Genomic DNA, 12,020 nt, shown 5'->3' with positions numbered 1-12,020 from the left:
TTAATAACTACATTGGTTGAGAGCATTTCTAAATGGCCGAGTCATGATTTAGGTTTGAACTGAGTGCTTTTGGGAGACTTTAATTTCTTTTCTTCCAGCCACTCACCACTTAAAACATTTGCCTTCAGCCTTCAGAGTGCTCAGAGAAGCATGAACTATTATGCTAATCAAATATTTCTTCCTTTATGTCTCTTCCATTTGATTAATGGGGCAAGATATCCTTTTCTAGTTGAAAGAAGCTGTAAATAAGTGTGAAATTATTCTGTTGCAGAATATGGCTCGAGCCTGGAAGATGATGTGGTGGGGGACACTTCAGGGTACTACCAGAGGATGTTGGTGGTCCTCCTTCAGGTATTGGGTGGAGGCTCTTTGTGGTTTAAAAAATCTGAAGCCGGACTGGTCTGAATCTAGTTAAGTCAAGTCACTTAAAATTCTTTTATCTATTTCTGGTACTTGCTTGATTCTGGCTGTGTGGTGCCAGTGTGTGTTTGTGTTTCAGAACATCTGACCTGAACTCGTAATAGCTAACTCATAGTTTTTTGTTTTTGTTTTTTTTTTTGGATATCACTGTCCTCTTTTATTCATAGATTTTAAAATCAAGAGGGTCAGGTTGGTTTTGGACAGTGTTTGTGTGATCATGTAAAAATATTGTAGGATTGATAAGATCTTAATTAATGCATATTATTCCTAAGAGAAAAAGCTTTATGTGCATAACCATTAGGTGGAACCGTTTTTTCTTTAGAACAAAAATACTCATGTAATGCAGTAACATGACATATTATCTCTTCTAGGCTAATAGAGACCCTGATGCTGGAATTGATGAAGCACAGGTTGAACAAGATGCTCAGGTGAGTGAGACTTAATCTGTGATGGCTTTATTATGACATAAATGAAAAAAGAATCCATGCTAATGGCAAATCATAATATGTTGTAATAGCATCTAAAAATAGTCTAACGGGTCGTTTACAAATCATAAGACCCATGCAAGTAGATGGCCAACAAAATGTTTTATCCCAAGGCTGAAATGAAATAAAATAAATTGCATGTAAATAATGAGTTCCACCTGGATATGTTATTTTCCTTTAGATTATGGGACATTCTCAAAATAGAGAATTTTACAAGAAAACCAGGTGTTATGGATGGTACTGCCAATGTGGCAGTCTCTTCGTAGAAAAGGATAAAGAAGAAAAAGTACTTTAGTGGTAAATGGTGTTTTATTACATAATAGATGACACGTCATTGTAGAATTTGAAAATTCCTCCACCTTTCCTTTGATAGACTTCTAAACAGGATTGTTCTTTTGTCAGTTGCTCTTTAGTCACTCCCTAATGAAATTTTATACTTAAGTGGCTTTTAAATTCCATTATTGTCTCAGCATGGTTTATAAAGTAGTCAAATGTAGGAAATAAGTGTTAGGAAATTTGAAACATGAGACCTGAAAACTGGAAAATGGTAATAAAGGAATTACTTGGGTTCCTAGAATCACATATCGTAGTCCTGTCTCTCTGGTCACATGTTTCAAATATAGGCGTACCTTGGAGATATTGTGGGTTTGGTTCTAGACCACCACACTAAAGTGACTATCACAGTAAAGCAAGTTACATGAATTACTTTGGTTTCCCAGTGCCTATAGAAGTTATGTTTACACTATACTTCAGTAACTATGCAATAGCATTATATCTAAAAAACAGTGTACGTCCCTTAAATAATTCCTCTTCAGGGGTCGGTCCTCAAATTAGCTGCTTTTCAGGTCTCCCGGCCTGACCCCCAGGTGTGTGTCAGGTGCTCCTTACAGGGGAGACTATAGCATCTCAAGCTTCCTGCCACAGTTCTTGCCACCTAATATGGAAGCTGCCTATTTACTTGACTGACCACCCAGGGCACTCTGAGCTGTCAGTTCAATCTGTATCCTTTGTCCCTGGCATATGGTTAGCACTTAGTAACTATGAGTTGCTGACGAGTGACCCAGTGCATAACTCTAACATAGAGGGGATCATTTCTGTTTTCTAGATAAGGAAACTGAAGCTCAGGGGTTCGAGAAACAAGCCCATGGCCCCCACTGAGTGGGAATGGAGCTGGAATTTCCACCTGGGCCCATCTGACCCCAAAGCCCTTCCTCTTTCACTAGACAACAGTCTTGGCGTTCTTACCTGTTAGCTCCTTTCTCTCCTTTCCGCTACGGTAAAACAGGCTTAGTAAGTATAGATTGGAAGGAAAGATCTCGCTTAACCCTGCCTGCTTACAAACCCGTCCTCCCAAGCTGTTAGGGGCTTTGCTCATTGCTGAGACGAGCCTGTTGCTTTCCAGGCTTGCACTGTCTGTGCGTCTGTAGGAGATGTGCTGGTTCTCACACTCCTGCTCTCAGGACTGGGACCTCTGGATGCTTTTCAGCGGTCGTGGTCATGGTGAAAGGAGCAGCTTAAGCTCAGACGACTGCAGTGAGGCCTGCATTAGTGGGCGGTGGGCAGGTTTCCCAGCACAGCTGGTGGTGTGATGAGAGCACTGCTGCAGTGTGAGGCTACTGAACGGGAACAGTACATTTGTACCTCGTTTTCATTGATTTCTCTGCTTGGAGCACTCACTGTAGAGCAGTGCTTCTCAGACTTTAATGTGCCTATAAATCCTTCGGGGATCTCCTTAAAGTGCAGATTCTGACTCAGTAGGTCTGGGTGGGGCCTGGGATCTGCATTTCTAACAAGCCCTCAGGTGATGCCCATGCTGGTCCTGGGGCCACACTTTGAGTACTGAGGCTATATAGGCATCACTTAACCTCTGCTGCAGGGGATATGACCATTCAGAACCCTGAAGGGGAAACTTTGTACATCTGAAAACTGACTTACGAAGTTACTTTAACCTACCCCTGAAATAGTATCCAGGCTTTCTTTACCTTTTCAGTGACCAGGGACAACACAGAATACAGGCTGGCTGTTGATCTTTGATTCATAAAAATCTTATTAATTAATTCAGCCTGTTGAAAACAATTACCCTTTCAGCATTATAAAAAAGGAACACACCCATTTATACCTTGTAGCAAGGGTACCTGGGCTGTTATCACTGATGGGAATTTCAGATTTCTTAATTGAGAGTCATCCAACTAAGGGGCCCTTTTATAAGCATTTGAATTTTTTTCCCTACTGATACCTGGCACTAAGAGGAGTCCTGTTATTTCAGGGATTTGATAAGCCTCAATGAGTCATTCACCTGGGAATTGAACATTTTGTAGTTAATTCACTTAACTTTTTAACATTTTTGATGCGTTGAACTGATTTTACTTTCTCCCCTACCAAATCCTTGTGTTATGCTTTCTCTGGAGAGAAAGTTGAACTCTTAAGGAAGCAGGGAGAAGGGAGTCAGTGCTTATTGAGTACCTGCTATTGATTGCCTGACACTGTTCAGTGCATTCATTATGTGAGTTATATAATCTCCATTAATAACTCTATAGAAATATTATTCCTACTGTGTAGGTGAAGACACTGAGCCTCAAGAAGAGATTAAGTAACTCATCTAAGACTCACAGATAGGACAGGACCAGTTCTGTTTTGATTCCAAAACCTCTGTACTTTGCACTGAACCAGAGGTTATCAAACTGCTTGGGCTAAACTGTAAAGCCCCCTCTGAGGGAAGGGGGAGGGTGAGGAGGTGTGAGGGTCCCTCATCCAGAAGAGCTCCGTGGATATTGGGCAGCCTCATTTAACCCTTACATTAAGACAAGACAAAACAAAAGACTTTTAAATATTGCTGTATATGATGATACCGTCATTATTATTGCATATGATTCAGTTAGTAGTAGTTTTAGACTAGGTAATGATCCCAAACGTAATTCTTCCAAGAAAATTAAGAGATTATAGTTAAAAGTAGCCATCTCACCAGGTTTTTCCATACAACTGCTACAGCTACTAGAGAACATCCCTAGAAATAGAGAACAATTGGTAAGAAAGGAGGCTTCAGCAGCGCTTGCAGTATTGTACAGGATGAGCCCTTCACCACTTTTAGGCATTAATGTATACGTATATCTCATCTGTGTGTGGAAAACATACTAGAGGTAGTAGCCAGTATCTTTGGGATGTTGATATTCTTGGTAATTTAAATTTCCTTATTTATGTTTTTTTCTCTGTTTTATAAAATTTATCAATGAACATGTGTAATTTTTGTAATTAGATTAAAAAAGTTATCTTAAGAGAGGTGTACAGCACCCTGATATAGTTCTAAGGTTTAGATACTTGCACGACTTTCATAGTAACACTCTTTTTAGTTTTGAAGAGCATGCTCACATGACCAGGATTGATGTTGTGTATTTTTATCATTAAAATAAATTAATTTCAATATTGAGCGTAGAGATGATTCTCTGGAAGTGTAATACTAAATAGATCTGTAGTAGCGTAGTCTATATTCTTCAACATACTGTGATCAAAATTCCTACATCCAAACACGTGCTTTGATCACCTCGTATCATTTGTTTTGCCACTTGTGGCCGTAAAGGCAGCTCGGAGTGGTAGTCTCAGCAAATTGCATTTGTCTTGCTTTAATAGGTATACTTACCTTGAAATGATTAAAAGGGTAGTATAGACATTTTAAAGATTGATGCTTTGGGTTTTAATAAATAAGCTACAACCCAATAAGTGGACTCAGAGTTAATGATGTTTGTATATAATTTTTTCAGCAATGATATGGACATTGGAAAGCATATATTCTTTTCCATGTAAAAAGGTAAATGTAGACACTCAAACTACTCAACAAGTATATGTTAAGTGCCTGCTGTATGCCAGGCACTGTGCTGTACTCACAATGTTTTAAAAATTCGTTGTGATCTCTTAAAAATGGGAAGACTTTTTGTAGCTAGCATTGGTTAAATTTCAGCTGTAAAGAGAGAATATGGAGTTTTATCATGTATTACTGAACAGCTACAGAGCAAGCAAAACAGAAAACGCAGACCCCTTAGCTCCTAGTTAAACTTTCCCAGTCTGTAAATGGATGTATCAGCAGTGAGGTAGGTAATCAGAACTTTCCACCAACCATATCATTGCTCCTGGAAGTCATGGTAGACATTTTGGGGACATTTAACCTAGCACCATTGCTCTGCTTTATTGCTTTGCCACAGTTTAGTGGCAAGCTCCCAAGTAGCCCCAGACTTAGTGAGCTGAGTTTCAGAGTAGGAAACATCAGAACTGAAAAACGTAAGATGATGAATCAGGCAAATTCATATTCAGGGAGTAAAACCCAAGTGTGATTAAGAACCTGGACATGAGATGGGAGAACAATTTATTAATTGAGGTTGAAATTTTCACAGGCTTTGTTTCAGGCTGGAGAACTTAAATGGGGAACAGATGAAGAAAAGTTTATTACTATCTTTGGAACACGAAGCGTGTCTCATTTGAGAAGGGGTGAGTGATAAAAATGTGTATGATACGTATGGTACTTTGATTAATTTTGAAAGTACAGGAGTCAGTATGCCAAAATACCTGCTGCATAACAGGCTCTTGCTGAATGGATCAGTTTTTAAATTTCTTCCTTTTGGTGACCTTGAGAATCTCATAGTTCTCTGCTTCTCTTGTAGCTTTTACAAAACTTAGAGATCCTTAGTCCACTCTTTGCTATCAGGGTGATGAGGGAGATAGGCCTCTAGATTGTTACTCATAGTGACAAATCACTGAGCTGTAGCTCACTACAAGTATTTCCTCTGAGATAGTGGTACCTAAGAGCTCACTTCTGGGTATTCATCAGTAGTTGTGGTATCAAGTGGGAATAAGTTCACTGGCAAGTGACAGAAAGCCCTACTAATAGTGGCTTTAATACTGGGCTTTCTGTAGGTAAGATTTCTTGGCTGATTTGGCAGGACGTAGGCTCTTTCTGTTTTCCTTCTCCACTGTCCTTAGCGCTTTGGTTCTCTTTCTCATCTTCGGTACCTCATTGTCACACGATGACTGCTGTTGCTCCAAACATGCCAACCATTTTCACAGCAAGAAGAAAAGAAAGGGGTAAACTCACCATATCTGTCTATTACTTTTAGTTGGGAAAGAGAAAGATTTTTCAGAATCCTCTCCCACAGATTTCCCTTTAGATCTCATTGGTTATAACCAGTAAGGAGGGGCTGGGAAATGAGTGAACAAAGAACACTTAGAATCCATTGTTTCGGGCTTGGCACGTTGAGGCTCTGAACAAAATCAAGGTCTGTCAGCAAGGAGAAAGGGGAGATTTGTGTTTGGTAGGACAGTGCCTGGTTAGAGGAAATATCTTTCTGGAAAGAGTGATTCTTATGTGATTCATAAATTGTTGTCCTGTTTTCTAGTGTTTGACAAATACATGACTATATCAGGATTTCAAATTGAAGAAACCATTGACCGAGAGACTTCTGGTAATTTGGAACAACTGCTCCTTGCTGTCGGTAGGTAATTTTATAATGTATATAATATTCATGGTGTTAAGTGTTAAAGTATTTTATTCAGTTGAAGCTGTATCTGAAAATAACCATCTATTTCTTTATTAAAAAAGAGCTTATCATGATACTTGGGTGAAGCAAACTCCTAAATTTCCAATTCAAAATCTATCTTGATGTTGGAAATACGTGAAATATCTGGTTATTTCATTTAATCTTATGGAAACATTAAGAGAATTGTTTAAAACTCATTTTGAAGCTGCATTAAAAGTATTACTGTTTCATTGTGAACCTGAAATGTGGGCATTGTAATCTCAGGCTTGTCAATGTTACTTCTGATATCTGTGGAATTTTATTTTTCTTTAGAATACCATCCTCACAGTTTTGAAGCAGACTGAGAAATTGGAATCTGATTTAGAATAAGTATCTTTGACATAGTGGAAGATGTGTGATAGTGGTTATTTTTCTGAGTAAATAGTTTAGAATTTTATTTTAGCTAAATATTCAGAATAACCTGGAGAAATTGGAGAAACGAGTTTGTGCAGTTTATTGTCGTATTACGTACTCACCAAATTCCAGGGAGAATCTAGTTTGTGAGTTCCCTGTGGTCCCAGTTTTCATATGGGTTTGGAGTGAACCTCTGTCTGCTGTTTGTTCTGAGTATCTGGTGTTGAGCTGAAGCTTCTGTGCTCTCTGTCTTCTGGAGAATAAGCTACATGTGTGCATGTACCAGCACTAACAGTAACCTTTCATTTGAGTCCACAGTTAATGAATTTTAACAGAAATCTTTTAGATGACCCCTTCATAATAGAATACACATAAAAGTTATGACAGATTTAGTTACTGGTGGCTGTTTTCTTAAGCATTGGAGAAGAACACACCGCCCCCAATCAAGGATTTGTTATTTTTGTATATTAGGGAATTTTTATGATAGTTTCTGAAGCTAAGCAGACTGAGTTCTGAGGAGCCCTAACATACAATAGATATGTGCGTGTTCGAGGAAGATACTCTTTTCTGTTACCAGTTTATCTGGATGTTTCTACCAAAATGGGTGAGTCTCGTGCTGCTCTGTGTGAATCATGGACGTTATATCAATAGAATACCTATATTAAGATTACAGACAGATAGTCTAAGGTTTGTCAGATTAGATGGGGTAGTAATCTTACATTATTTGCTTGAATATATTGGAATGAAAACTCCCAGGAGGTTTGTATAATTTACTGGGGATGAAGAAGGTTGTGGCATAACAGCCCAGGCTGCCAAAACTGTTACAGCAAAAAGGTGCTCATAGAAGAAAGGGGCACTGAAAAACTTGCAGCCCCTGTCCTACGTGCCTTTCTGTGTAGAACTCAGAACTCTACGGAAAACTCAAGCCAGTATCTATGGAGATTCTCTGTAGTCAGGAGATCAGAGCAGCTTGCAAATGAGCAGCTCTTGAGCCTGTGTTACTTTCGTACTGTATTTAAGTAGAGCTATAAGCGTCAGGCAGCTTTGATTTTAATTACTTTATCCTTTTCACATCAGAATAGCACGTGACCATTATATTACTTATTTTTGTAGTGAAATCCATTCGCAGTATACCTGCTTACCTTGCAGAAACCCTCTACTATGCTATGAAGGTAAGTGCATGCCTTGAGTCTTCTATCTAATTAATTTATCTCTCTAGTATGTTTTAGATGATAGACTTTGAGGCTTTTTTCCTCCTTAAAACAGGTAGTTCAATTCTACTAAATTGTTTTACTTTATTGACTCACCCCAACTCAGGGGAGTTTGATGCTATAATTGACATTTTTAAACATGTGCCTCTCTTTTGTTCTTTTTTAAAGGGAGCTGGGACAGATGATCATACCCTCATCAGGGTTGTGGTTTCCAGAAGTGAGATCGATCTGTTTAACATTAGGAAGGAGTTCAGGAAGAATTTTGCCACCTCTCTTTATTCCATGATTAAGGTAGTAGAACCTTTCTTTAAATGTTGAGAAATCCACAGCCGACCAGTGCATAGCTTGCAAGACATGGGTGGGAGAACCTAATTCCTGTGTTAAGTTTAGAGTTTTAGGGATGTGATTAGAGCCGTGAGTTACAAAGTTTGGCATCATGTCCCCTGAAGTACGGGTGATGGCTCCTGAGTGAAAGACTGGCTCTCGGTGAAGGCCGAGGCTCCTGGTGAGCTTAGAAGCATTATTTAGTAGTGGTGACAGATGACTCACTAAACCCAGTCTTGTCCACGGTAATAATATGTTGGTTCTTTCTGCCTTTTATCAGTTCCAGCTATCTTTATTAGTTTCTCCTTTCTTTCATATCAGTGTTTGCTTTCTTTATTGTCTGTTATCACCTTATCTCTGGTATTGGTTCATAGTTCAGGAAAGAACCAACCAGGTCATATCAGGAGTAAGTAAAGAGCTTAAGTATTACTGTCATTTTCATCCTTTTAAAAGCAAGGGACACTGTGGCCTATAATTAAATTTGGCTTAAAGCCTTTTGACTTCCTCATTCTTTCTTTTCCTCTCTCCCTCCCTCCCTCCCTCCCTCCCTCTGTCTGCCTTTCTGTCTTTTTTTGTCTCTCTGTCTTGGTCTTTCTCTTTGATAAAGGGGAATGTGGGCTGTGTGCAAAGCAGCATCTCAGTTGAGAAAGCATTGAACTTTGTGTGTGCGTTGTGTGCTGGGCTGAAGGGTACTAGAGAGTTCTCCCAGTGACTCATAGCTTGAAACGTTAACTTATCCCACACATCTGTGCATGACACAAGCAGAGGCAAAATGTACCTTACCCTTCTGTCTCTGAGGCAAAGCCATAACAGCCAGGCGGTCCCAGCATTGCCCCCCATAGCCAGCCATATGCTATGTGATAAGACAGGGGTCCCCAACTCCCGGGATGTAATGCCTGATGATCTGAGTTGGAGCTGCTGTAATAATAATAGAAATAAAGTGCACAGTAAATGTAATGCCCTCAAATCATCCCGAAACCATCCCCTGCCCCCCGGTCCTTGGAAAAATTGTCTTCCATGAAAACAGTCCCTGGTGCCAAAAAGGTTAGGGACTGCTGTGATGAGAGACTTAGAGTTTGTTTAGAAACCTTGACTTGAACATGGTTGTAAAAGCTTCCCTGTTCTCTGCGTTACTAGAGGGAAGAACATACTTCACTGTCTTAGGTAGAACTGTGCTTTTAAGGGGTAAAATTAGAAAGTTAAACATCAGTTGCATCAGTAGGAAATTCTCTGTAAAGCATTCCTGTTGTGAAAGGCACTCACAGAGAGATTACCCACATGGGGGAAACGCCATGTGAATAAAAGCTGTTGCCAGATATGTCTTAGTTTTTTATTTTCTTTGGCTTCTGTGAGTCATGGGGGTTAACGGAGTACATTTGGGTTTCAGGGGGACACATCTGGGGACTATAAGAAAGCCCTCCTGCTGCTCTGTGGAGAAGATGACTGATGTGCGCCTGGAGAGAGACCCTGTACCGTGCCTGCCACCGTCACCACTGCCTTCCTGCAGTGCATCTCACTGCACTTCTTGCACGCCAGAGCGTGGCACGTTGCCTTATTCATGCCAGCATGCTATGACCAAAACATATATGTTGTAGAAGAAAATAGTAGTGCTCCTTTCTGATCTTCGCTTAAAATCCTTCTCCTTGACTGTCGTAGTCCTGAAGTGTACTTATGTTACTAAGACTAAAGTCTGGATCATTTATATTTTCCTTTAAGAGGTCAGACTGCTTTCAGCCTTTTTTAAAAACTTCATTTATATTAAATTGATAACCGCATTACCTTAACCAGAACCTTAGCCTTGAAATTGTGAACTCCTGGAAACGTTATTAATCAAGTTTGCTACTAAATTAAACCTGAAACATTATGGAGGTTGCATTCAAAGGGTTAATGAATAATAAACGTTTCCTTCCTCCTGAATTACCTGTGGGTGTATGTCTAAAGGAAACTTATTTAATTTACCTACTTAACAATGATATGTTTTTTCAAGCTAGTCGGTTGACAGTGTTGTCAGTTGACAACTGAATTTATAGTTGGCTTTTGGGTGAAAAGCTTGAAATACAACATGCAAAATGAATTGTCTGTGCAGTGTGGAATGAGGGAAGAGTTGAAGGGGGTCTCTGATTTATTGGTGGCGTGTTTATGTGGGCATCAATTAAAGCAATGCTTATGTTAGTTGCTTAGTAGAAAAGCTGATTTTAAAACTTAACCTAAAATTTCAGAGTGTTACTTTTCACTTTCCTGTTATCAACTTGTTTTTCCTCTTTTCATCTACTACCTTCTTTCAGATAAAAAAGCAGGCAATATAGAGGCAAAAAGAGAGAAGCGGCTTCTTTCTTCTAATATTTACCTTTCAGTTTTCTGCTTTCAAACTGCTTCTTGAATTGGTGTCAACTTCCTTTTTTCACTTACTCCCTTATAAATGTGTGTTTTTAAAAGCAAGTGATTGCTATTAATAAGACATTTTAATAAATGGACTACTCTCCTACTGAAAACTCTTAATTAGTGATATTGTTCTTTTCACAAACTTGGCTGGTCATCAGAATAACCATGAGAGCTTTGAAAATTATGTGTGTGTATATGTGACATGCTATTTTTTTTTTGGCAAAAGCTCCGTAGGCAATTCTAATGCAGAGCCAAGTTGAGAATCAACTGCCTCTACTGCCCTCAGCCCCGCATGCTGAGATATAATTGACATACAACACTGACAGGTTTAAGGCGTACAGCGTAACGGCGTGACTTAGGTATGTTGAAAAATGATTATCACAGTAAGTTTAGCTAATATCTATCATCTCATGTAGATTAAAAAAAAGAAAGAAGAAAACGTTTCTCCTGGTGGTGAGAGCTCTTAGGATTCTCTCCTAACAAGTTCCAAAAGGCCAGACAGCAGTGTTAAGTATAGTTACGTTGAACGTTACATCCCCAGGACTTACTTATCTCATAACTGGAAGTTTGTACCTTTTGTCCACTTTCTTCCAATTCCCCACTCCCCACCCCTGCTTCTTGAGAGCCACAGATCTGACCTCTTTTTCTATTAGTGTGTGTTTGTTTGCTTTTTAGATTGTACATATAAATGAGATCGTGCAGTATTTGTCTCTCTCTGACTTATTTCGCTGAGCATAATTCCCTCAAGATCCATCCACGTCGTCCCAAATGGCAAGAGGTTCATTTTTACGGATGAATAATATTCTGCTCTGTGTGCGTGCGTGTGTGTGTGTGTGTGTGTGTGTGTGTGTGTGTGTGTGTGTGTAGCTATCACTTTTTCTTTGTTCATTCATTGATGGATACTTAGGTTGCCTCTATGTCTTGACTACTGTAAATAATGAACATGGGGGTGCATATATCTTTCTGAGTTAATGTTCTCATTTTCTTTGGATAAGTACCTAGAAGTGGAACTGCTGGATCATATGGTAGTTTTAATTTTTTGAGGACCCTCCATGCTCTTTTCCATGGGGGCTGTACAAATTTACATTCCCACCAACAGTACACAAGGGTTCCCTTTTCTCCACATTCTCGTCAACGTTTGTTATTTCTTGTCTTTTTCATAATAGCCATTCTAACGGGCAAGATGATATCTCATTGTGGTTTTGATTCACATTTTCCTGATTAGTGACATTGAGCACCTTATCATGTACCTGTTTTGGCCATCCGTATGTCTTTTATAGAAA

General features: G+C 39.3%; 1 protein-coding gene across 1 annotated transcript in view; it reads left to right on the top strand.

Annotated features, from left to right (window-relative positions):
• ANXA5 (annexin A5) overlaps positions 1-10,272 on the top strand; it is a 31,743-nt gene extending 21,471 nt beyond the window's left edge. Inside the window, exons 7-13 of the mRNA XM_060148660.1 lie at positions 272-351; positions 792-848; positions 5,288-5,381; positions 6,287-6,382; positions 7,934-7,992; positions 8,200-8,322; positions 9,743-10,272. Of these exons, the coding sequence (XP_060004643.1) occupies positions 272-351; positions 792-848; positions 5,288-5,381; positions 6,287-6,382; positions 7,934-7,992; positions 8,200-8,322; positions 9,743-9,802 (569 nt within the window). The 3' untranslated portion in view covers positions 9,803-10,272. The remainder of the gene's footprint in view (positions 1-271; positions 352-791; positions 849-5,287; positions 5,382-6,286; positions 6,383-7,933; positions 7,993-8,199; positions 8,323-9,742) is intronic.
• The last annotated feature ends 1,748 nt before the right edge of the window (positions 10,273-12,020 follow it).

This window comes from Lagenorhynchus albirostris, chromosome 4, assembly GCF_949774975.1.
Source record: "Lagenorhynchus albirostris chromosome 4, mLagAlb1.1, whole genome shotgun sequence".
Classification (NCBI taxonomy): domain Eukaryota; kingdom Metazoa; phylum Chordata; class Mammalia; order Artiodactyla; family Delphinidae; genus Lagenorhynchus; species Lagenorhynchus albirostris.
Note: the sequence above shows the minus strand (reverse complement) of the source record. Positions and strands in the feature narration are given on the sequence as shown.